At 49.3% G+C, this 26061-nt stretch overlaps 1 protein-coding gene across 1 annotated transcript in view; it reads left to right on the forward strand.

Annotated features, from left to right (window-relative positions):
• The window catches only part of NOTCH2 (notch receptor 2), a 128670-nt gene that overhangs the window by 99740 nt on the left and 2869 nt on the right, over window positions 1-26061 (forward strand). The window contains exons 13-33 of the mRNA XM_081112153.1: window positions 1914-2106; window positions 3223-3368; window positions 5057-5170; window positions 7554-7673; window positions 8056-8208; window positions 8537-8765; window positions 9526-9727; window positions 11582-11735; window positions 13259-13443; window positions 14112-14244; window positions 14694-14930; window positions 16286-16398; window positions 17302-17807; window positions 19104-19451; window positions 20220-20362; window positions 20554-20764; window positions 21456-21552; window positions 22921-23086; window positions 23935-24236; window positions 24952-25099; window positions 25690-25787. Coding sequence (XP_080968279.1) covers window positions 1914-2106; window positions 3223-3368; window positions 5057-5170; window positions 7554-7673; window positions 8056-8208; window positions 8537-8765; window positions 9526-9727; window positions 11582-11735; window positions 13259-13443; window positions 14112-14244; window positions 14694-14930; window positions 16286-16398; window positions 17302-17807; window positions 19104-19451; window positions 20220-20362; window positions 20554-20764; window positions 21456-21552; window positions 22921-23086; window positions 23935-24236; window positions 24952-25099; window positions 25690-25787 — 3998 coding nt within the window. The remainder of the gene's footprint in view (window positions 1-1913; window positions 2107-3222; window positions 3369-5056; window positions 5171-7553; window positions 7674-8055; window positions 8209-8536; window positions 8766-9525; window positions 9728-11581; window positions 11736-13258; window positions 13444-14111; window positions 14245-14693; window positions 14931-16285; window positions 16399-17301; window positions 17808-19103; window positions 19452-20219; window positions 20363-20553; window positions 20765-21455; window positions 21553-22920; window positions 23087-23934; window positions 24237-24951; window positions 25100-25689; window positions 25788-26061) is intronic.

Here is a 26061-nt window from a genome sequence, read left to right on the forward strand (position 1 = left end):
ATCATTACATAAAAGGGTACGGTCTTTTTTTCCAATAGTTTTATTCATTTCAAAGGGACTGGATCCGGCCCACGGGCCGTAGTTTGCCCACGGCTGGTCTAAAACAATGTCTGGCACCGAGGAAACACTCAGTAAATGTTGCTGAGTAAATGACTATAACTCAAATATGGGAGGGACCTCTGACATCCAACCCCAGACCCCTGAGTCCGAGCTATCCCATGATTTCATTCATTAAACACAGGGTGAGAAACCTTGGTTTACTTCTCATCCAGTAGTTACTGGACCCAGGAAGGTCCATAGGTTTGTGCTGGGCATTTCTGAGGCTGAGTAGAAACTCCTGCAGGGTAGGATCTGGCTGTCAGGTCAGGTAGTAGACTGCGCAAGGATGCTCTCAACTCTCAGCTAAAGGTGGCTTGAAAATCGATTCTGGAAAGAGTTTTAAAAGCAAATGAAGAAAGCTTGGGAGGAGTGGCCTCTGAGAAGATGCTTCCAAAAAAGGACAGAAAACGAAGGCTTTTCCTCTCTCTCTCCCTGCATGGCAGGCTGAGGATAGCTCACATCTCAGTTCCATTGGCACACGAGGTTGAGGCGAAGGAAGTCGTATTTTAAAATAAGTTATTAATACAACATTTAAGAGGAAAGCAGCCACCACCACCAGATTATGGGTCTTTACCACAGGAACCACCAATCATGGTTTAGAGAGCAATGAAGGGTGAAAAAATGTTAATACCCATCCTTTAAAGGGGTGTGTATCTGTTTCATTTGGAATTTCCTGTTCTAAATGCAGGGTTACTCTTTCTCAAAGAAAAATGCATGGTGGTGTGCATGTTTTTCTGAGTCAGAACATTGTATTCTTTGAAATTTCTTCATAAGTTTACGTGTTGCCACTCATTTACAGAATGATGGGTTATTTTAAAGTTTTTATAACATTTTGGAATATTTAGTTGAATCTCAATTATTCAGAATTAACAAAGCAAAACTCATATTACTGGAAAACTACTCAGCTTAAAGCAATAAATGTTAAGGTTCCAGCAGGCTTCTTTTCAAAATGCAATCTCAGGTATATTTTAGAGGACGAACCTACTCCTTTCAGTTTCATATATTCTGAGCATTTACATTATGATGAACTTATAATTGTCTACATCAGAGTTCCTCAGAATGTAGTGTTTGAACCACTTGCATAATTTAAAATGTGCTTTGCTGGACCCTACCCATCACAGTCCACGGGGATGGGGCCTCCGTCTCCTTTTAAAATGGTACTTTAAGCAACTCTTTTTGCACATGTAAGTTTGAGAGCCACTGGTGTAGATGGAAAGACCCAAAATTGTTTTCTCAGCTATCAGAGGACAGTAAAATTATATTTAGAATATTCTTCTTCCTGAGACAGATAATGGATTAATACAACTCTACAAGTGAAAGCAAACTGGCTTTCCTTTTCTAACCACATTAATCATTACACTACTATTTCATTCACTAAGCATCCCAGTTCATTGAGATTTACCGTCTGTAGAACTGTAAGAGGTTGACTAACCAGAAAAATGAATTTTCGATAAGCCAGCTGAGAACAGTAGTAAGATGAGCTTCTTTGAAAGTACTCAGAGCAACGTCAAGAACTTTGGTAACTTTGATGTTCTCTTTCTAAACCCTTGTGAAGTTGCCCCTTTTCCAAGATGGAGTGAAGAAGAAATGTATGTCAAAACATGACACCAGCATTTTGATAACTTTGCTTCATATCAGAAGACAATGCTGCTTGCTCCTCCCTCTCATGGCACTACATGCTTTGGGTGTCTCATTCCTTAAATAAGTTCCGTTGGGTGCCTGTGCAGATGAAGGTGTCAGCACAGTATGTCTCAGTTCTGTGTCTATTCTCTAAATGTTTTGGATTTGACAAGAACTGCCCCCCTTCTCTACAGGGCAGAGATGTAACATTGACATTGATGAGTGTGCCTCCAATCCCTGTCGCAAGGGTGCAACGTGCATCAACGATGTGAATGGTTTTCGCTGTATATGCCCCGAGGGTCCCCATCACCCCAGCTGCTTCTCGCAGGTGAACGAGTGCCTGAGCAATCCCTGCATCCACGGGAACTGTACCGGGGGCCTCAGCGGGTGAGTAGCTGCCATGTAGTCATCATTCCTTGTTGACCTGTGTCAACTGGCCTGCAGAAGTCAGTCAGGGACCTGAGCTGACTGAGATTTTGGTAGTCCGTATCATAGTCTTCCAAAGTGCCTCCTTGTCCTTCCCTCCTGTGACTGAGCAGGAGGAATAAAAAGGAGGAATGTCTTCCTCGTGTGGGTAGGCAGCACGTGGGAGGAGTTCGGGGTTGTTTTATGAGTCTTTGGCAAGTGAAAGAATGAAGAGGGTGTTTAGAGGCAAATGGGAAAACAAGTCATTTCCAAGATGAATTTTCTCAGTATTCCTGCTTCAGAGTAGGGCAGCCTTCAAAGCATCCCAACCCATCACATTTTTCCTAAGAAGCTCCAGACATCTGGCCACCATCTCCTGATACGACATTCTAAGTCCTAATGACATTCAAATTGTGAACAATGTCCATGTACTTCAAATACCTTCATTTTGGACCTTTTTCTGCTCAGTACCCTGGGTGCTTTCTGCGGCAGGGTTTCTGGTCAGAACAAAACATATCTCAGAAGTCAGGCATTCTAGGAGATCTTCAGAGTGGCTCAGAGTCCCTGATACTAATCTACTTCCTGGGTGTCTGCTTTGCCTCAGAAACAAATGACCCTAAGGTTTGCTTTACTTTAGTTTTGCTTTTGTTTTTTTAAAACTTAAATTCTTTATTGTTTTAAAGTATTACGTAAGTCTCCCTTCCCCCCCACTGACCTCTCCCCGGCCACCCCCACCCCCTAGTTTTATATATAAGAAAAAAAACTATGCAGATTTATCCATATTAATGTGTCTTTCAGATTGGTCCAATATGTTGTACCAACCATGCTCTTTACATATGAAAGTTCAGTGTAATTAATTAGTTTCTCTAGCATCTTTGTGAACCAGGGAAGCACCAGGAAGGAAGGTCATTTAACTCCAGATGGGCCCTCCTGATCCACACTGTGTTCATGGTGACCTACATATAGGTCCCCAGAGAGTAGAAATGACATTAGCTTACCTTCATCTCCTCTTTCCCTCATTCTTCACCATGTCCTGTATTCAACTCTGACTCAATTGTACCTTCATTCCCCATAGTAAAGAATTCTGTCTTCTTTCAGATACAAGTGCCTCTGTGATGCAGGCTGGGTCGGCATCAACTGTGAAGTGGACAAAAATGAATGCCTTTCCAATCCATGCCAGAATGGAGGAACCTGTGACAACCTGGTGAATGGATACAGGTGTACTTGCAAGAAGGGCTTTAAAGGTGAAGGCAAAAGTGCATATTTCCATCTCCCTTCCCTGCCCTTTGGTTGTTGCGTATTGCTTGGCTCACTTCTTTCTTTCCTTTTTTCCTCTGTTCATTCACACAGCAAACATAATTTGAGCACCTAATATTTATAAGGCATTGAGCAGTAAAGACATAAATAGATATAGATTCTACTCTCAGCCTAGCAGAGAGGTGAGCTATTGAAGGTGAGCAGCCAGGACTTCACTTACACAACTTTGGACAGGTGTTCTAATTGCAAGCTTCTTGATGCAGGGTTGATTCTATGATAATTCAAAAGAGAAATTGGTAGTAGGATGAAAATACTGTCTTGCTGTAATTCCTACAGCAGTAATATGGAAAGATTCATGTGTTCAAAACCTTCCAGCAAATTCTTTCACACAGTGAGATACTCTTAGATACATAGTTCCCCGTGGCCTTCTGGAAAAATACAGAATAAGGGGGGTATTGTGTAAAATAATTTTGGGGTTGTTACTGTTGTTTTTCTGCCATCAGTTTTCACTTGGAAACTCATGAGAGAGAATCCATGGGTAAATCACTTATATTTGGACTGCTCTATTCACTTAGTCTTTGAGTTCTCCACTCAAAAGCAGTGCCAGGCCCTAGCTGGTTTGGCTCAGTGGATAGAGCGTTGGCCTGCAGACTGAAGGGTCCCAGGTTCAATTCTGGACAAGGGCACATGCCTGAGTTGCTGGCTCGATCCCCAGTAGGGGGCGTGCAGGAGACAGCCAATCAATGATTCTCTCTCATCATTGATGTTTCTATCTCCCTCTCCCTTTCTGAAATCAATAAAATATATATTTTTTAAAAAGCGGTGCCAGGCTACTGCGAATCAGGAGTATATTTCAGGGACATTTTATTTGATTAGTTGAAAACGTTCTGAAACCGTATTTTAGTTATTAATTTACTGATATATTACATTTGCGAATAAGCGTATAGATTTAAAAGCACTTTTATGTCTTTATCTCATTGAGACTTACTGATCAAACAAAATCAAAATGTACAGTCCATATTTGTATGACTGTTGAATAGCCAGCCCTCTGCACTCCCAGATCATTTTTACAGTGCCCTAATTCCTCTATTTTAAGGCTTTATTGAAGATGCAAAGGTGTGTAATAGCTGGGTACTTTCCTGTCCCCATAAGTGCCTCTTTTCTCTTTTTTAGAGTGGGAGTAGAATTCATATCTTGATCAGGAGGAGTCAGCTTTGTGACCTCAGGAAGTCTTACCACATCGATGGAAGAGGGGGCATAACTCGGAGGCTTTGATTAATGTATTCAGGAATGTCACCCCTCGATAACGCATACCCCCTTGTTAAGCCCTGACCAGATACTTTGTGTACAAAGAGCTTATATTTAGATTAAGCAGCAGATTTTTGCTCTTAATGAACTTCTTGGTTCATTATTGAGAAATTATTTGTACCATATTTGAGGGTGCATTAGATTTTAGGATATCAGAACGTATCTTAACTAAGCACTATTTTTTACTTGCTCTATGTCAGAGACTTGTCACTAAAACCAATGAACAGATGTTCCAGTGGCCTGAAGAAATGAATGCAGTTTCTGAGGTGTTTCATGTTTACCACTGAGAGGATTGCTTAGTAATTCAGATAATAGGAGGCTAACAGAAAGGTTCACGGTTTGGGTTTTTCCCCTTTTCTATCCACAGGCCATAACTGTCAGGTGAATATCAACGAATGTGCTTCAAATCCGTGCCTGAACCAAGGAACCTGCCTTGATGACATAAGTGGCTACACCTGCCGCTGCGTGCTGCCCTACACAGGTGAGCCCTGAAAGTGCGGGGACATGGGGATGCTCGTCCCCCCTTGTCACTCCAAACCACAGAGTCTCAGAGGTTGGATCTGTGGGGCTGCTGCTCAGAGGACTCGCCCGTCGCATGTCCTGCCCTCACTCACTGGATCTGAAGCTCTGAGAAATCACTGTGACCTCCCTCGTGCAAGTGCTGGGAGATTCATTGCCTTCTTGGCTCTTTAGGGTTTGAGATTTTTTTCATCGTGTGTGGTTGGAACTGATGCAGAGCTGATGGTTTAATCCATTATTGTGAATGGAGCAGTGTCTCCATGGTCCATGCTCCTTGTCTTGGTTTCAATAACAAGACTACCACTTCTTGCTAATTTATTATGTGCCAGATACTTTATACACTTTGGATTATTTCTTCTAGTGCTCACAATAACCCTACAGGTAGAAGTTCCTGTCACCATTTATACATGAAGAAGCTGAGGCAAGAGAGGTTACTTGCTGAGGGTCACAGAGAGGGGTGGTAGATCTAGGATTTGTCCCCAAGTCTCTAAACCCAGAGCGTGTCCTCTTAACTGCCATTCTTCTCCTCCCGGTCCGCACAGCTGCGTCTCATTCAGAGAGGTAACGCCCCGGATGGCGCTCACACACAGAAGACGTGCTGTGCCTCCGTTGTATGCCAGGTGGTCTTTGTTTCGGGTGCTATTTCAGGAGTGTGCTTGGACATGTCTGCTGTGTTCTCCTGCCTCATTACTGCCATCCTGTGATTGGTTGTATTTGTGTGGCTTGTTTACCTCCTCGTCATCCCATTTTCTTCATGTCTGGGAAACAAAACAAACATGGGGATGGCGTTGCATGCTCTGCAGTGAGCAGCATGCGGGCGGGATGCCTTGGCCTTGGGCTGTGCACAGTAGCTGTGACTAGTGACTCTGAGGGGTGTAGAGCGGCAAGTGGCCTTGAGCATGACTCTGTGACCTGGAAGATTTGATGCTACTTGTTCCCTCTACCCCACTTTAGAAGACATGTTTATGTAGGGAAACAGCATGTAGCCAGCCTGGTGGGTAAAATCAGAGTTATCAGAGATCCCCAGCTCTCCCCAGACAAAGACAGTCTCCACCGTGTCATTCATTTCAGAGCGACAGTGCAGACCACATTCACTGGCAGTGAGAAGATCATCTCACTCACAACCACAGACTCAATGTTGACGGCTGCGGGGAGATATAAGCAGACATCACTCTATGCAACCACATCATAGACTTGCCTGGGTGTGACTTGTGTGTAGAGTTCATGTTGAAATTATTCATTCTGTCTTCTTGCTATGCGGATACTATAAGAATGTTTACTCTGTGCCAGCTGTCGGTTTTGCTTTAGATTAGGATGCCAATAAAAGAATCTCCTATGTGTGAACTTAGAGAAATTAATTATATTAGACTGGAAGCCTGTGCAGGTGAAATCTCAGTGCTGAGTGTGGCTAAGGCTTCTGCCTGGCATTGAGTTTGGCCCGCATGAAGGCCACTAAGCAACATTGCCTTCCCTGTGAGCCACTATTCTGACCAGACACACTAAAAAGCTGCTTGGGGACATTGGTGAAAATTTGTGGTAATGTTCTTCTTTCTGAATACAAAATTTTAGGATAAAATTTTAAATCAAGTTAGTTGCAACTTGACTTTAAAATCAACCTCATCTCCCTTTTAATAAGAGCATCCTTTTTGTGTCTGGAAGCTTGGTTTCAGCATACTGAGGCAGAAAACATTGGTGGGCAGATACTGACGTCGTGCTGTTGCTGTCGATATAAGGAGACATGTTGCTAGGCACTCAGGATCACTTCCCTGTTTCCTCCCTCCGGGGCCTTCTGGTCAACCTCACTGCCTTCTGGAACGGGCCAGTGAGGCTGCGAGGAATAGGAGGCCGTACTGTGGTGGCTTCTTCCCTGTTCACACGAAGTGGGTCTGTGTGGCTAAGCCTCCAAGTAGCCGAACCTTAGCTGTGGAGATGCAGAAGCTGTCACTCCCGACTGAGGCAGGTGTCAAATGCACGCAGCTACTCGTGATAGCAGGACGATGACAGCAGCCCCCCCGTCGTCACGTGCTTACTCTGTGTGTCAGGCTCTAACTAATAAGCACTTACTGATCGTTTTTTCATTGAATCCTCAAAAGCCTCTATGAGCGCTATCCCGATTTCCATTTTACTGATGTGGAAGGCTCAGAGGAAATGAGTAACTTGCCTGAGGCCACACAGTTAGTAATAAAGTCGGAGCCAAGACTCAGGGGCCGCAGGTCTCTCAGCTTCCAAAGCTCTTCACCACTGCTGTGGACGTGCATTCGGAGAACTTCCTTTGGTATAGAATCGGGGAAATTTCCAATTCCGTGGCTGGTTTTCTGTCCTGAACTCTGTCATTTGCTTTGCAGGCAAGAACTGTCAGACGGTGCTGGCTCCCTGTTCCCCAAACCCTTGTGAGAATGCTGCTGTGTGCAGAGAGGCGCCCAATTTCGAGAGTTACACCTGTCTGTGTGCCCCTGGCTGGCAAGGTAACAACCCAGGAAGGGAGAAACCAAACATTTTTTCATGTGGGCAGGTCATCAGAATAAATGGAAGGCCCTGGTGTTTATCCAGAACACAGGAGCTGCTAATGGGAATGACTTATAAAGCCTTTCCACGTTGCGTGTCTCTGGGGTCCTCTGGTGCCTGGAAGACTCCAGCCTGAGCCTGAAACCATGATGTCCTGCAGGGAATTTTAGCACCTGGCCAGCTGCTTGCCAGGGGCACAGAGGCCTTCAGGGACTTCCCAAAGCAGGGGACCAACCAGAATGCCCTTGAAGTAGCCCATCCCCCAGCTGGCGTTCAGGCCCCTCGTAATCTCTGTGGAATCCGCGTCCCCAGACTGGACCACTCACTGCCCTGTGTTTCTAGGTCAGCGGTGTACCATTGACATTGACGAGTGTGTCTCCAAGCCCTGCCTGAACCGTGGTCTCTGCCATAACACCCAGGGCAGCTACATGTGCGAGTGTCCTCCGGGCTTCAGCGGTATGGACTGTGAGGAGGACATCGATGACTGCCTCGCCAGTGAGTATGCCAGCCGGCTCCTAAGCCCCGGGCCCAGGAAAGCACTCAGGGGCCACAGAAGAGCTGGCAGGGGCAACTGCCTCTCAGGTCTGAGACTGTCCACCCCGACAGTTTATCACGTGCCCTTAATATTAGTGTTTTAAATCTTTTCGAAGCTAGTAGCTTTGGGAGTTAAGGCAGAGGAATCTCTTTGAAGCATTCCCTGAGTTACTAAGTTACTGCTCTTAGTGGGACTCAGTACAAGTCGCCCACCTTTGTGAGTCTCAGATTAAATTGCTGCTGCTGCTGCTGCTGTTTGGAGCTCTGATTCTCGTGTCTAATGGCTTAGATCCTTGCCAGAATGGAGGCTCCTGTGTCGATGGAGTGAATACGTTCTCCTGCCTGTGCCTTGCGGGCTTCACCGGGGACAAGTGCCAGACAGACATTAACGAGTGTCTGAGCGAACCCTGTAAGAACGGAGGGACCTGCTCCGACTACGTCAACAGCTACACGTGCAAGTGCCCGGCGGGATTTGAAGGAGTCCACTGCGAGAACAACATCAACGAGTGCACCGAGAGGTGGGTGCCCATACACTCCAGAAAGAGGGGGCACAGCACTGGGATTGCGGGGCAGGGGCAAGGCATGCATGTGGGTCCCAGTCCATAGTCATCTCCTGTTGCCCAGCCCTGATTCATTGTAGATGTGTAGTTAGCAGGTCAAAGGTCAGGGGCTGACAAGCTTAGTGGTGGGTTATCATTCATTTCTTGCTTAGGGAAACAGAAAGAGCTGTAATTCTGAACAAAAGACAAATTTTCCTCTTTGTCTTTCATTCCTATTAGTTGACAATTTAAAAATTCTTATTTCTTTACAGATGTGTCATCACTGTTTAAGTAATTTCTGGGAGGCTGTTTTTTGTGGGGTTTTTTTTTTTTTACTTATTAGCAAATTTGCTGTGTTTCTTTTTCATAAAGAAATCTAGAATTAAGAGCTTTCTGTTTAGCACTTTTCTTAGAAATGAAATTGGCTTAGGGATAAAATGAAATGTGATATAGAAGGACTGGGTAAAATTTGGAAACCTTCACTTTCTCTGGGAATTGCTCATAAACTCAGCCTTTTAAATACTTAAGCTTCTTGGTTGTGGATAGGAAGCTGGGACTCAAGGCCAAGGGGCAACCAGTCTAGTTTGGAAAAAGGTAAAATTTACTGGGTGGAGGGGTTTGGGAGGCTCAGGAGTATTGGCCTCCTTAGCATCTTAGGTTCCAGGAACCTTACTTTTTAAGTAGCAGGTCAGAGGACCAGATCACCCTGCTGATGGCGCTCTCCCTGTTTGCTCCTTAGCTCCTGTTTCAACGGGGGCACGTGTGTCGACGGAATTAACTCCTTCTCTTGCTTGTGCCCTGTGGGCTTCACTGGCCCATACTGCCTCCATGAGATCAATGAATGCAACTCTCATCCGTGCCTGAATGAAGGAGTATGTGTGGATGGCCTGGGTACCTACCGCTGCACCTGCCCCTTGGGCTACACTGGGAAAAACTGTCAGGTAATTAAATTCCAGCCCACTCACTCAGCTTCCTCAGAGTAGCCAAGTTCCGTACCTATTTCTTTTCTAGGCACATAAGCCCCTCCTGAAAGAGAAAATTCTAGGTCTCAGGGCTGTCCCTGAGATAAATCAGGTTAACTTCTTAGTAGCTAGTAAATTGCAAAATAGTGACACTAGCCAGATAAACAGTAAAATTGTTGTTAACAGCCCTAACCTGTTTGGCTCAGTGGATAGAGCATCAGCCTGCAGACTGAAGGGTCCCGGGTTCGATTCCAGTCAAGGGCATATGCCCGAGTTGCGGGCTCAATCCCCAGTCGGGGGTGTGCAGGAGGCAGCCAGTCAATGATTCTCTCTCATCATTGATGTTTCTAGCTCTCTCTCTCTTCCTTCCTTTCTGAAATCAAAAAAAAAAATTGTTGTTAACAGACTGAGAACTGCAGACAAATACGTGTGGGAAGTAAGCACATAGATATTGTTTACATTGGAAATACAGAAAGGGAAAAAAGAACAATTAAAAAATTAAAATTTAAAGGTCAGATATATCTAAGGGGACAAGTGTCAGGTCTTACGATGTTGTGACAACCTCCAACCAAGCTATGCACACATCTTTTAAATGCAAATTCCTAAGTTACATTGTTCTGGACTCTTAGGAAGGACCCTCAGAACCAACTAGTCTAGCCTTTCATTTCATGGACGGAGAAACCAAGTCCCGGAGGGACGAGCCAGCTCTTCCAAGGTTGCATACCAAGCACTGTGTGTAATTTTATGCTATTTTACCTCTTAAAACCGTGGTAAAATGATAGCATCACAGAACTCTCAAGAATTCGGGAATGAACGGCCACATTTAACGAGCCTTACAGGTGCCCTTCAGTAAGGCTCTGTCCATGTTGGGCGTGCAGATGTTACCGCCTCTGCATGTTAAACAGCTTGCTGCGGATTCTGCGGGTCGGGGACATCCTCATTGGGTTTCTGCTCATTCTCACGGTGTGAGAGTATAAATGCTGGTGGAGCACTCTGCCCTTCCCCCGCCGGCCCCTCCTTTCACAAACCGTCTGTATTGTGACGTTCCTGCCTCTCCCAGAGGCCACATGGGACAGTGGAGAAAGGCCCAAGTCTGCTTGCACTCTTTGCCTCACTTTTTCATAAGCCTGATTTTCTCCGCTCGAAACAAGCTGTTTGACAGTTTTTAGGCATATTAACAGGCTTTAAGATCATGCTCATCACAGACAGGTTTGCTCGAGACCCCCGTGGATTCCTCGCACAGGATTGGCACGGGGAGACGTGTACCTGTCTGACAGCTTGACTCTTGCTTTCTAGCCTGACAGTGTGACCCTATATCCAGACATAATCATGATGTAGGGAATAGCTTAACCTATTGGGCTTCCTCAAATTCTTCCATTTCTCTCATAAGAACTGTTTAAATAGCAGAGCTAAGAGGAATTGGACTATATAAAATGATTAGATTACTTGAGGACATTGGATCTAGTTTAAGGCTTGGATGAGGGCTTTATGATTATTATTTAATATAATTTTATTGATTTCAGAGAGGGAGAGAGAGGGAGAGAAAGATAGAAACATCAGTGATGAGAGAGAATCATCAATCGGCTGCCTCCCGCACACCCCACACTAGGTATTGAGCCCACAATCTGGGCATGTGCCCTGACCAGGAATCAAACCGTGACCTCCTGGTTCATAGGTGGATGCTCAACCACTGAGCCACGCCGGCAGGTTGGGTGACGGCTTTTGGGGAAAAGTAATTAACGTGTTTTTCTTTGATTACTTAAAATGCAGCGTAACCTATTCTCTTCGTTTCCGGTGTGTGGATGTTGACATGTGTGTGCGCCTCTGTTTCAGACACTGGTGAACCTCTGCAGTCGGTCTCCATGTAAAAACAAAGGCACCTGCATTCAAGAGAAAGCGCACTCCTGGTGCCTGTGTCCACCTGGGTGGGCTGGTGCCTACTGCGATGTGCCCAATGTCTCCTGTGAAGTGGCTGCCAAGGGAAGAGGTAAGCTCTGCCCCTCAGGCCCAAGGGCCATTCCCTGAAGTATTGACTGGCCAGCGGCATTTAGGGCAGGCAGTACAGGGTGGGCAAGGCTCTGGCAAAAGGGCCTGAGATGAAAGGGCAGAGGAACAGGCTTAGAGATTCCAAAAAAGAAATGTATTTGTATGCCTCTTCTTGATCCATTCGGCTATCAATGGACACCTAGGTTGCTTCCTTAGCTTAGCTGTTGTAAATAATTCTGTGATGAGCATAGTGGTGAATATATCTTTTCACATTCGTGTTTTCGTTTTCTTTGGATAAATACTCAGAGGTGGAATTGCTGGGTCATATGGTAGTTCTATTTTTAATTTTTTGAGGAACCTTCATACTTCGCCAGTTTACAATCCCACCAACAGTGCACAAAGGCTCCCTTTTCTCCACATTCGTGCCAACACTTGTTATTTCTTGTTATTTGTTGACTGTGATAATAGCCTTTCTGACCGGTGTGAGGTCTATCCCATTGTGGTTTTAATTTGCATTTTCCTGGGGATTAGTGATCTTGAGCATCTTTTCATGTCTGTTGGCCATCTCTGTGTCTTCTTTGAAGAAATGTCTATTCAGGTCCTCTGCTCATTTTAAAAATAAAAATTTTGATGTTGAGTTATATGAATTATTTATATATTTTGGATATTAATCCCTTATCAGATATATGATTTGCAAATATCTTCTCCCAGTCAGTAGGTTGTCTTTTCATATGGTTTCACTTATATGTGGAACCTAAAAACAAAAAACAGAAAAACAGACTTAGAGATACAAAGAACAAACTGATGGTTGTTGGAGGGATGGTGGGTTAAAAACATGAAGGAGCCCTCGCCAGTTTGGCTCAGTGGATAGAGCGTCAGCCTGTGGACTGAAGGGTCCCAGGTTCGATTCTGGCCAAGTGCACATGCCTGGGTTGCGGGCTCGATCCCCAGTAGGGGGTGTGCAGGAGGCAGCCGATCAATGATTATCTCTCATCATTGATGTTTCTATCTCTCTCTCCTTCTCCCTTCCTCTCTGAAATTAATAAGGAAATATATTTTAAAAATTAAAAAAAAATAAAAACATGAAGGGGATTAAGAGGTACAAACTTCCAGTTATAAAATAAAAAAGTCATGGGGATGTAGTTTATAGCTTAGGGAATATAGTCAATAATATCATCATAATGTTGAATGGTGTCAGATGGTTACAGCACTTATCATAGTGATCACTTCATGAGATATATACATATAAATTATGAATTATTATCATGGTGTGTACCTAAAACTCATATAATGTTGTATGTCACTATATTTTCATAAGAACAAGAACTGTATTTTAAGTGAAACGAAGGCATATGCCACTTTCAGGGCTTGTTTATTTTCAACACATATCCGATGTCAGGGTCCCTGAATTAGACAGGAATAAAAGCCAATGTGCCCACTGGCTTGATGAGTTTGCTCAGAGTTGGTCTGAACCTGACACGTCCTGTGTCTTCTGTGACGTGTCTTCCTCCTCTGGTTCCCCAGGGGTGACCCCCGACCGCTTGTGCCAGCACTCGGGCGTCTGCATCAATGCCGGCAACTCGCACCACTGCCAGTGCCCCCTGGGCTACACCGGAAGCTACTGCGAGCAGCAGCTGGACGAGTGTGCGTCCAATCCCTGCCAGCACGGAGCCACCTGCAGGGACTTCATTGGTGGATACCGATGTGAGGTAAGAGGCAGGCACACAGCAGAGACCTCCCGGAAGATGGTCCAGCTATTGTGAACACCAGCATACTGAATTTAGCTGCATATGTCTTATTTTTACAAATTTTAACCAAACACCATTCCAGTGTTTCCTGTGAAAGCATACATTTGTTTCTTTCAGTCCCCTGTGCCGTAAGTTAGCGTAGCTGTAGCAAGATATTTTCAGCAGTCTGGAACCATCTCACTTCCCTGGGGCTGCCTCTGCTCGTTTTAACACTCAGAGCCAGTATTCACTGCCTGAACCTGGAGATGAATAATTTACCACCATCCACACGACTCCTTGGCCGAGTCATAGCATCTTCATGACCTACAAGGGAATGAACACATCTTTTAAAGATGGGACAACCGCCCCCAGGAGGGACAGGAGTTTTGCATAGGGGCCTGCCTGAAACATCCCTCAGGATCCAGTCCTTGCCATCCACGATGGTAGCTTCTTCAGCGGGAAGAGGTCAATGTGGGTGGGCGGCAGTCAGCCCCGCACAGGATGGTGGTTGGGAGGGGGGTGATGTCAGAAACATGCCTGAGCCAGGACACGGGGCAGAGGTCACGGTATTGTGCCAGATGTCATTTGCTCTCGTGGTCTGTTTCCAACGATGGTCCAGTATTTCTTGTCCTTCTGTCTGCCCCTGGCAGTGCGTCCCAGGATACCAGGGTGTCAACTGCGAGTACGAGGTAGATGAGTGCCAGAACCAGCCATGCCAGAACGGGGGCACCTGTGTCGACCTGGTGAACCATTTCAAGTGCTCCTGCCCGCCAGGCACCCGCGGTAGGAAATCAGCTTACCCATTCTCTGTCCAGGGCTTTCTCTAAGTTACAAATGCAATTTTAATGTTGGGAGGAGGCGTTAAAAATCAGATATTTAGTTCTGAATTCTGGTAACTCGCCGTTTCATTCACTTGCCTCTTGCCTGGCTCTGAGGTTCTGACTCATGTCCTTGGTGCTGTCTGGGTCTTGCTGACATCTGATGTTCCATGAAACACAGAATGTGGAAATCATAGCATTTTGCAACATTAGCCTGGTGGCGAGATTTCTTGGAGCTTCGAGGGAAAACAGCCAGTGGCCTCCTGAATAAATGATTCCCATTTACCAGCTGATGTGTGTTTTTAAACTTGCCAAGTCTTGTCCCCCTAAGGTGGGGAAATGAATGGAATGAAAACCTTGCTGGAGAGCAGGGTTCCCAGAACGGTCCTAACTCTCACTCTCCTCTCCCCCCAGGCCTGCTTTGTGAAGAGAACATTGACGACTGTGCCAGGGGCCCCCACTGCCTCAACGGTGGGCAGTGTGTGGATAAGATCGGGGGCTACAGCTGCCGCTGCCTGCCTGGCTTTGCCGGAGAGCGGTGTGAGGGGGACATCAACGAGTGCCTGTCCAACCCCTGCAGCTCGGAGGGCAGCCTGGACTGCGTACAGCTCACCAACGACTACATGTGCGTCTGCCGCAGCGCCTTCACAGGTGAGGCCTCTCCACGAGGAGGCTGGGCCTGGGGGGCCCACCCAGACCTGAGGGAGCTTTTCTTAGGCAGGAAAACTAGACCAGCATCGGTCAGGGCCCAGTTTCTTCTTAGGTCTGTGCTCCATAGATTTTATAGTTAGTCTACAACAGTGGTTTCCAAACTTATTTGGCCTACCACCCCCTTTCCAGAAAAAGTATTACTCAGCGCCCCCTGGAAATTAATTTTTTTTAAATTTTAATAGCAATTAAACAGAAAGGTATATGTATTAATGTTTCTACCTTTTTCGTAAAATATAGTAAAGAAAGGTGTAAATTAGAAACATTGAAGTTTGAAATTATGAAACTATTTATTGAACTCAGAATAGAAAGGTAATACAAAAAAAGTTAAAACGAATGCACCTGTGGCCATCACCGCCCCCCTGGATCGCTGCAGCGCCCACCAGGGGACGGTAGCGCCCACTTTGGGAATCACTGGTCTACAGTCTCTACATTTTCTCTTTTGCTATACATTGATTTTATATGTATATATATATATGATATATATATATATATCATATATATTTATACGCATATGTAGTATATATACATTTACTAGTATGTAGCAGAGATATAAAAAAATAGAATGTTGGGAGTAGTTGAGCAAAATCACATTTTTAATTGCAATAAAATACACATAAAGTTTACCATCTTAACCATTTTTAAGTGCACAGCTCAGTGTTGTAAGTACATTCACGCTGTTGTGCTGCCATCACCAGCATCCATCCACAGAGCTCTTTTCCTCTGAGCAATACCAGTGGGGAAATGAACTCTGGAAAGTTAAGCTGTATTTTAAAGCAGCACCAATCAGGCTTCAAAAAGGCTAAAAAAATGATTGAAAAGAGATGTTATGGATGAAAATTCTCTATAAATTGCAAATCAGCATTTATATGTATTGGTCTGGGGAAGTCTCTCCTATGAAGTAGACGATGTTAACAAAACGCAGTGAACAGTTTTGCTAAATGTTTCCTTTGACTTATGACAGCTAAATGCCTTCACTAAGAAGCTGTGTCGTTTTTGTTTTTGTTTTTTGTGATGGTTTTAGAGTCACTTTTCATATCCATCCTGTTCTGTGAGTCAGGTGGGAATGTAGGCCAGGCGTGCTTGTCGTGTAGATGAGACAGGTGAGGGGGTGGGTCAGGCACCATGAGGTCGGCCCGTGCTTCTCCCTGTCTCTGTGGCTGAGACCTGAGCGCTCATACCTCCCACCCCACCTCTGACCTCTGACCCTGGGCTCGCTCACACCCTCCCAGGGCTCTGCTCAGTAACTTGCAGCTACACTCTGCCTCCTAAAGCTCCTTTTCATTTTCTGTTTTGAGGTCGTCACTGTGAAACTTTCGTCGACGTGTGTCCCCAGATGCCTTGCTTGAATGGAGGGACTTGTGCCGTGGCCAGCAACATGCCTGATGGTTTCATTTGTCGTTGTCCCCCGGTAAGTGCCGTGTTGCCTCCTGAAGGCGCACGCTGTCTTCATACGGTCTGACCGAGCCGAGCTTAGCTGGTCTTCCCATGCTGTAGGGGGGCTTTCTTGGTGGGGAGGTTTCTCCATTGCAGCTCCCTTAGAAGAAAGTGCTTGGGTTTTCCGTGTAGAGCTAAGATACTGACACAGTGGGCGCCCTAGTCTGCGACTGTGGGTCTTCGGAAGCAGCGAGGGAACCCGCACGCGGTGGGGGATGCTCCTCGCAGAGAGGACTGCTGTCTCTGGCTGCGGGTGCTGCGCTGGAGGTGGTCTTGCTGCCCGGCTGGGGGCAGAGTTGGTTGGAAACGCAGCTTCGCCTGCATTCCTCAGCAGGGGCTGTTTGGGAGCAAGCTGCTGCTTAAACTAGAAGGAAGCCTGATTTTAGCCATTTGCTGTGCAGGCCCCTTTGCTGCTGGCAGAGGCTGAAACCTCCCTAAAACAGAGATCACGGTGTGGAGGCCCCGAAGGGAAGCCTGTGCAGGCACCCTGGCCGGGGCCGCGCAGGAAGTGGAGGGATGACTGACATGGGGAAGTGTATTTACCCAGAACTCCTGAAGTGATTCCCCACACTCCCCAAAGGCCTTACGTAAGCGACGGAACGATGGTTAGGAAAGGTGCTAACAGATGCAGTGTCACCTGCGTCTTATCCCATCACCACCTGTGGATTTAATTTGGGCGTGATCTTAAGTGGGTAGAACTCACATCATCCCAAGGGTTGACTTGAAGAGGTCTCTTCTTGCAACTTGGTCCAGTTGGCTGCGTGGAGGAATCTGAGCCTCCCTAGCGGTGGGAGGCCGAAGGCTTGGGAGGGGAAATGGGACATGCCCTCAAGAATCGACCCCCCCCCCATCCTCATTTGTTCACTGATTTCCGCAGGGGTTCTCCGGGGCGAGATGCCAGAGCAGCTGTGGACACGTGAAGTGTAGGCGAGGGGAGCAGTGTGTCCACACGCCCTCAGGGCCCCGCTGCTTCTGCCCCAACCCCCAGGAGTGCGAGCTGGGCTGTGCCAGTAGCCCCTGCCAGCACGGGGGGAGCTGCCTCCCGCAGCGGCAGCCCCCGTATTACTCCTGCCAGTGCCCTCCGCCGTTCCGGGGCAGCCGCTGTGAGCTCCACACGGCCCCCACCAGCACCCCACCTGCCACCTGTCACAGCCAGTACTGTGCCGACAAAGCTCGGGACGGCGTCTGCGATGAGGCCTGCAACAGCCACGCCTGCCAGTGGGACGGGGGTGACTGCTCCCTCACCATGGAGAACCCCTGGGCCAACTGCTCCTCCCCACTGCCCTGCTGGGATTACATCAACAACCAGTGTGACGAGCTGTGCAACACGGCCGAGTGCCTGTTCGACAACTTTGAGTGCCAGGGGAACAGCAAGACGTGCAAGTAAGGGTCCTGGGTCCCTCGAAGCGGAGGGCGACTGTCACTAACACACCTCGGTTTCCTGTTCTTGCTCCTAACCACTCCAGCGCTTCCGCCCGACCTGCCTCTGCTTTCAGACTGGTGCCCGAGGCCCTCTGCTTCCTGGCGCCAGCCTCGTCCCACCGCACGCCGCCCGGGGCACTGCCTGGCTGGCAGAGGTTCCGGGATGCTCCTTGCACAACCACCCTCTCTCTGCCTATTTCTGCCTTCTCACCTGCTGCTCTCGTGACCTCCTGGGGAAATGCCTTTTGGACGTGGTGCTGCCCACTCTCAGGCAGCCTCTCACGTAACCTGCCCGCAGGATGGATGGAAAGGTCTGTACCTCTGCCTGCTCACCCCCCACCTTTCCCAGCTGGGTTTTTCAGGAAGTGGAGCTAGGTTAGGCCGCGCAGCCCTCCTGGTCTTCGCTTTGCAGCTACAGGGCGCTCTGTGGGTCGCATGGAGACTGTCCTGTTAGCTGTCCCATTCTATTTGCCTCTGATGAGTTCTCCACAGCCTGGTGAGGCGTGGGTGTTGTTAATGGTCTTTCAAGGGTGAGGGAACCGAGACCCAGCGGTTAAATTGCCAAAGCACACCCAGTGCTTCCTGACACCTCAGTGCTTGCTGAGCTAGCGTGGCAGCTTGTGCCGAATGGTATGACTGTCACAGGGTGTCAGGGAGGGGAGTGCCGATGAAGTGGACTGTGCACCATTTAGGTTCTGGGACTCGATTTCCTTTTCCTAGTATTTGAAAGAGGCTGTACAAGTTAGATGTGGTTTCCTGTGTGGGACACACACCTCCCTGCCCACCTTCCCTAGCTGGGACTCAGTGTGGGTGGGGAGAATAGAAGCCATATGGACACGTCTTGATGGCTCGGAGCTATGTATCCAGGTTCTGGAGACACCTGTACTTCCAGTGCCCCTGGTTACCTCGCCAGGGGCGGTGCAAACAGAAATAGAGGAAGCATGAGGCAGGTTGATTTTCCTCTTGTTTGTCCACCTGATTTAAAAACACGACGAGCTACCAGGGGCCCCTAGCCCGTGTGGCACAGTGAGCACGTGCTGTCTCTCGTTCAGGGCGCGCCCCCTGAAGCCGTGTGGCGCAGACTCTGTGCTCTAAGATGGCAGGGGCGGGAAATCCAGGGAAGGCGTCACGGGCATCTGGGGCCTGACCTGGGCCACAGAAGATGGGTAGGAAAAATCCAGCGTAGTTCCCAGTGGAAAACCAAATGGAGCTGCAGCCTCGTCTGAGCCCCTCCCCCCGGCCTGCCTCCCTGCCCAGGTACGACACATACTGCGCAGACCACTTCAGGGACGACCACTGCGACCAGGGCTGCAACAGCGAGGAGTGCGGCTGGGACGGGCTGGACTGCGCTGCTGACCGGCCGGAGAACCTGGCCGAGGGGACCCTGGTGATCGTGGTGCTGATGCCCCCCGAGCAGCTGCTGCAGGACGCGCGCAGCTTCCTGCGGGCCCTGGGCACCCTGCTGCACACCAACCTGCGCATCAAGCGGGACCCCCAGGGGCACCTCATGGTCTACCCCTACTACGGCGAGAAGCCGGCTGCCCTGAAGAAGCCGAGGCTGGCACGCAGGTCCCTTCCTGAGGATCCAGACCAGGAGGTGGCTGGGTAGGTTTTTGGTTTCTGAGCTTTTTTTTTAGATATATTTTTACTGATTTGGGAGGAGAGCTATAAATATCAATGATGAGAGAGAATCATTGATCAGCTGCCTCCTGCATGCCCCCCATTGGGGATTGAGCCCACAACCCGGGCACGTGCCCTGACCAGGAATCGAACTGTGACTTCCTGGTTCATAGGTTGACGCTCAACCCCTGAGCCATGCTGGCCGGGCTCTGAGCTGCTTAAAGTTTAATTTTATAAAGCTGAGCACTTCGATACACAGAGGAAGTCATAACGTAATCTGTGAAAATGCAAAGCCCAGACAAATAAAACAGCCCACCAGGTAAAACAGACGCACGGTCCCAGGATCTGTGTCTAAGACTAAAAGTTTGCCTTGATCTTGGGGATCTGCAAGGTGGGCTGGAGCGAGCATGAGGAAGGAGGCAGGGAGGCCTCCTCAGATGCTGGGCTCCCCAACCTCTCGCCAGGTCACCTCACATCCCTTTAGCGGGACTTCTCTCTCATATCAGTCGTTGGCATCTCAGCTGTGTGTGGCCTCAGTCAGAAGGCTTGGACTCAGCCCAGGAAGGTGAGGTACCCCCTAAGCAGGAATCAGTGTGTAGGATCTGAAGAAGAAATACTTTGATTTCTGAGAGCTTTCTGGAGGAGGCAGCACCACAGAGCGGAGAGGCCGACGCTGCAGGAGACAAGGAAGGCTCGTGCAGCCCTGCCTAACTCCTCATTGCCCTTTCTCCTCTTTCCCCTGGGCACCCACAGCTCTAAGGTATTTCTGGAAATCGACAACCGCCAGTGTGTTCAAGATTCAGACCAGTGCTTCAAGACCACGGATGCAGCCGCAGCTCTTCTGGCCTCTCACGCTATCCAGGGCACCCTGTCCTACCCACTTGTCTCTGTCGTCAGTGAGTAGCACTGCTTTAGGGGGAAGGTATGGGGGGCGTCACCTGGGGACAAAGAGGAAGGGCACACTCCTCAACATGCAGCTCTTTGTTGTTGAGGGCTGGGAGCTCCCAGCTGCCCTCAGGATAAACGTAAAGCTGTTGTGGGAAGTTCAATGTCTTATCAACACGTTTCCTGTCGCTTGCACTTGCAGGTGAATCCCTGGGTCCCAAACCCACCCAGCTGCTCTATCTCCTTGCCGTCGCTGTTGTCATCATCCTGTTCCTTCTGCTGCTGGTGGTCATCATGGCAAAACGGAAGCGTAAGCACGGCTCCCTCTGGCTGCCCGAAGGCTTCACCCTTCGCCGGGAGTCCAGCAATCACAAGCGTCGCGAGCCGGTGGGACAGGATGCCGTGGGGCTGAAGTAAGCCGGCTTGCCCGCAGCACTGCTCACAGCAATGATGAGCAGGGGTAGAGCAGGCAGGCAGGTCGTGTGGGTGATGCCTTTAGCTCTGAGCTCTGATCACATCGCCACACGTGACCACACTCTGGGTACCCCCTGAGCAGCTGTGAAATAGCAGCCAGAGGCCAGTGCTGCCGACCTGTACGTGTATCTGTCGCATTGGTGCTCAGCTTCTGTATTGAGGCACACTTTTTGTTCTGTTTTGTTAATCCTCAACTGAGGATATCTTTTCCCATTAATTTTTAGAGAAAGTGGAAGAGAGGAAGAGAGAGAGAGAGAGACAGAAAGAAACATGGATGTGGGAGAGACACATCATTGGTTTTCTCCCGCACACACCCTGACAGGGTCAGAGACCCTGCAACCCAGGTACATGCCTTTGACACGAATCGAACCTGAGACCCTTTAGTATGCAGGCCAATGCTCTAAACACTGAGCACACAGGCCAGAGCAAGGCACACCTTTGTTGTAAGCTCTTGATCAGCGGGAAAGAAAGGATGTTTACTCCGGTAAAGGGATGTAAAATGCTGCCCATCCCTGTGGGCCAAAGCGAGTAGAGAAGAGAGTGTGTCCTGGTGGGACAGGTGTGGCAATCCTCCGGATCCGTTGATGATACGCCTCTTCTTTTGTTTTCCCTCCTAACCCTGGCCATCAGGAATCTCTCCACGCAAGTCTCAGAGGCTAACCTGATAGGTTCTGGAACAAGTGAGCATTGGGTCGACGATGAAGGGCCCCAGCCAAAGAAAGCCAAGGTGAGTTGGCAACCATCGGCCACGCTCGGGTCACATTTCCGTTCCTGTCCTTAGGAGCAGGAGTGTCCCAAATGGGAGTGATCCTCTTTATACGTTGCCCGGGCCACGGCTATTCCAGGTGGTCATGAAAGGCAGGGATCTCCAGGTCATTGCTGGCCTTGGGTGACCTCTGTGTGTTTTCAGTAAGAACTCTAAGAATAATAAAACAGGCAACAAGCATGCTTCCTTCCTAAAGTGCCGTAGATGGCAGCCGGGTAAGGACTGAGGTGTGTAAACAGTTTCCTGCTGGCTCCATCGCGCCCTTGCTCTGTCGGGCATTTCCCCTCTGGAAGGGAGGGTGGGATTAATAGTGAAGAAACCAGTGGCCATTAGAGGCTCCTCATCTTGAACCTAGGAACTAACGCCATTTAGAAGTAAGAGGTGGATTGGGCTGGGGCTGAGGTGGAAAGGGAGGCCATCGGTCCGTAACTATACGTGGCTGGGACGTGTATGTCCCGTGGGTATTCTAAGTCAGCGTGAGGAGGTGGACCTTGAGTATTACTGGCATGCACTGAGCACAGAGTCAAGTCCAAAACTCTGCTACTTGGTAGCTGGCAAGTTATTTAACCTCCTTGTATGTAATTACCCTTGTTTGTAAAATAATGCTATTAACAGGGATATTAGTAATTCTTTTCTCTGTGAGTTGTTGTAGGGATTAAATACAGCAGTACGTGTACTAGTAAAGTGCCTTACCTACTTCCTATCCCATGCTAGATACTCAGTAGCGGGCAGCTGAGTTTAAAACTGTAATAATGATTATTGCTCAACAAATATTTCCCGGGCACTTGCTCTGTGCCCGGCACTTGCTCGCACAGGGAGGCAGCCCTGGGAAGGGTGTGGGCCCTGTTCTCGGGAACCTTAGTCTGTCTAGTGGTAGCGACTGGAGTGCAGGCACCCAGGAGCACCCAGCACGGGGTCAGGAAGGAGAGGGGAGCAGAGTGCTCTTCAGGACCCACGGGAGGAATTAAAGTCCAAAGTCATTTGAAGGGGCGGTAGGAGTTAGAGGATTGGGAGAGACCCTGGCAGACAGAGGGACCAGCGTGAGCAAATGCCCAGAAGCAAGGAAATGGCACCTAGGGGACCTATAAATGGCATGTTAGGTAGGCAGGCACGTCAGGTATTAAGGCTGAGGCTAGAGTTTGGGCGGTGGGGGTGGGAGAGCTGTACGGTGACCCGGGACAGGTGAGCAGGAGCTGGGAGGCAGCCGTGGATGCAGATCTGAGGGTTAGAGGTTGGGCTGAGAGGAAGCTGGCGGGAGGCTCGGGACTAGGTTCGTCCGCAGCTCCTGGTGGTGGGCAGCTTCACAGCCAGCGTGCCGTCCCCTTTCAGGCTGAAGCTGAGGCTTTGCTCTCAGAAGACGACCCCATCGATCGACGCCCCTGGACACAGCAGCACCTCGAGGCCGCAGACATCCGCAGGACCCCGTCGCTGGCCCTCACGCCCCCGCAGGCGGAGCAGGAGGTGGACGTGCTGGACGTGAACGTCCGGGGCCCAGGTCAGCACCCAGCCTCCCCTCACGAGGCCACGCCTGCCTGGGTTCTGTGTTGTCCCTCCCGTGTCTGCCCTGCTTGGTGATGTGCCCCCAGCCAGTTTCCCAGGCGCTGAGTCAGCGTGAGGAGACAGTGCTGAGGAATAGGGACATGCAGACATGAACTCACAGGAGCAGACAGGGAGGATCGCACACCGCTTCACGCCCAGCGTGCTTTCGAACAAGTGGGCTGATTATATGAGATAGATTTCATTTACTTTTCTGTTTGTGTTTGGGGGTGGGAGTGGGGTGGGGTTTTTTATTATTAATCCTCATCCGAGGATATTTTTAGTGAGTGGAAGGGAGGAGGAGAGATAGAGACACATCATAGGTTGCCTCCCCCACGCAACCTGACAGGGGCTAGGGATCGAGCCTGCAACCGAGGTACGTGCCCTTGACTGGAATCGAACCTGCAACCCTTCAGTCTGTGGGCCAAACCGGCTAGAACGAGAGAGATTTTAGTACAACTGAAAAATCATATCCCAAAGCAGAGGGATGGAGAATTCATTTAGCTGAAACTTCGGTGCCTATAGCTCTATTAACACTGAATATTTTAAATTGTCCATTTAAAAGTAACATAACCCTTAGGGACTTGCACAGAAAGCTTGTTTAACTTCAAGAAGAACCCTTCTTGCTGCCTCATTACCCTTTACTGGGGGGCCATTCCCAGTGGAAGAGCAGGTGGCCAGGATCACCAGAAGCACAGGGATTCTTCCCAGTCGAATAACGTGACTCGTGTTGAACTGTCCGACAGCGGGGTTAACTGAACACGAGGGCCGTTCTCCTCCTGAGTCCCGGGTTCTCCTTTCCTGTAGATGGGTGCACCCCGCTGATGCTGGCTTCCCTCCGAGGAGGCAGCTCAGACGTGAGTGAGGAAGATGAGGACGCAGAGGACTCGTCTGCCAACATCATCACAGACTTGGTCTACCAGGGGGCCAGCCTGCAGGCCCAGACAGACCGGACCGGCGAGATGGCCCTGCACCTGGCCGCACGCTACTCGAGGGCAGATGCCGCCAAGCGTCTCCTGGACGCAGGTGCAGACGCCAACGCCCAGGACAACATGGGCCGCTGCCCTCTCCATGCCGCAGTGGCAGCTGATGCCCAAGGTGTTTTCCAGGTAAAGAACATGATCTGCAGTGTCTTGTCTTTGCTAAGTCACTTAGCATCCCATTACTCAGCACTTCTTTCAGAGAATAAAGCAGGTGGCAGAGCCGGGCTTGCTAGATGGGAAAGCTGGAAAAGGGAGGCAGGCAAATTGACCTAATTGTCGGTAGCCAGGGGGTGACAGACCCGACAGCAGTGTCCTGAGTGCGAAACACGTGGTTTTCTGAGGTGCCAGAATGCCTCCCAGATGAGTAGATCGAGGGGAGTGGTACCTGTGATGAAGCCTTTGCTAGTGTCAGCTTCTGCCTACAGGTTTACCTGACCACGTGGGCTTCCACGGGCTCCTCTGTGGTTTCTTTACGTGAAGTCACAGTGTGCTCCTTTTGCCCTGGTATTGCACCCTTTTGAGGAAATTGGAAGCATCCTGTACACCGTAATGGAGGTGGTGTTTTCCCACACCCCCCTTCTTTCTTTAGAAAGTAGGACTTCACTTTACATGGAGCCATTGTCTTGAACACGTTCGTTCGTTCATTCATTCATTCATTCATTCATTCATTCCACAAACATCTGTTGATTGATCCTGGTAGAGACTCAGGCACAAAAAGAACAAGACATTTCTTCCCCTCCAGGAACTCACAGCGCGGCCTCCACTACGACGCCCTTGGTCCTCCTCTCAGTGTCATTACATTCTGCATCCAGGTGACTCTCTCCTGTACTTTCCCTTCTAGATCCTGATCCGCAACCGAGTGACCGATCTGGATGCCAGGATGAACGACGGCACCACACCCCTGATCCTGGCTGCGCGCCTGGCTGTGGAGGGCATGGTGGCGGAGCTGATCAACTGCCAAGCAGACGTGAACGCGGTGGACGACCACGGTAGGGACGCGGCGGGGTTGGGATTCTGACCTGCAGAGCATCCTCTAAGGGGGAGGGTTGTTGGTCCTTAAAGACCTGCCTCAGGTCCAAAGCCACTGAAGGTTCATCCGTCCATCCAGTCTTTCTCTTAACATGATGAGCTTGGAGAGCTGAGCCATTGGGAGGTGCGTGGATGAAGAGGGGAAGGGATGATTAGGGAGGGCTCAGGGCCTCAAAGCAGGTCTGTGAAAGTTTTGCCTGTGTGAGCTGCCTGGCCTGCCACTCTCATGAGGACGTATGAGAGCCGGATTCCCTGGGATGGGGCACCGTTAGAGACCCTAAGTATACGTTCTGGCGTGTATACATACATACGGTCTTCACTGTGGCAGGGTCGGTTCTGCCATGTGGAGGGCGGGGGCACCACAGACAAATGGTCCTCATCCCGGGAGGTCCTCTGGAGGCTGAGCAGCCTGCACGTAGCACTCCTAGAACAGGGGGAAGGAGGAAGTACTTGGAGTTTGTCCTTGGACCCCACAGGGAACTGACTTCCTGATGCGAGGAGCGGGACGTGTCCTCTACGCCGCCTGCTTACACGAACGTTTCTCTTGCAGGAAAATCTGCTCTTCACTGGGCAGCGGCTGTCAACAACGTGGAGGCAACACTTTTGCTGCTGAAAAATGGGGCCAACCGAGACATGCAGGACAACAAGGTGCAGTCTGGGCTCCGAGCGGGAGGGCAGGCCCAGCCGCGCCCAGCATCTGAGGCCTCCCCTGTCTCCCGCGGCTCCGCCTGTGATCAGTGTAGACAGAGGAGGAAGCGGGCTGGGCGGGAGCCTTAGGAAGGGCATCGGGCTCCCCCAGGGAAGGGCCGGGGTTGAACCTCTGCCCACACGGTACTCAGCCTGCTGCAGGCCGTTCTGCACGTGACTCGGTGCAGCCTCGCTGCCTCGCTGGTCTTGGACGGCCCTTCTGCTGTGCCCTGCC

Source organism: Myotis nattereri (genome assembly GCF_964212035.1).
Source record: "Myotis nattereri genome assembly, chromosome: 18".
Taxonomy (NCBI): Eukaryota; Metazoa; Chordata; class Mammalia; order Chiroptera; family Vespertilionidae; genus Myotis; species Myotis nattereri.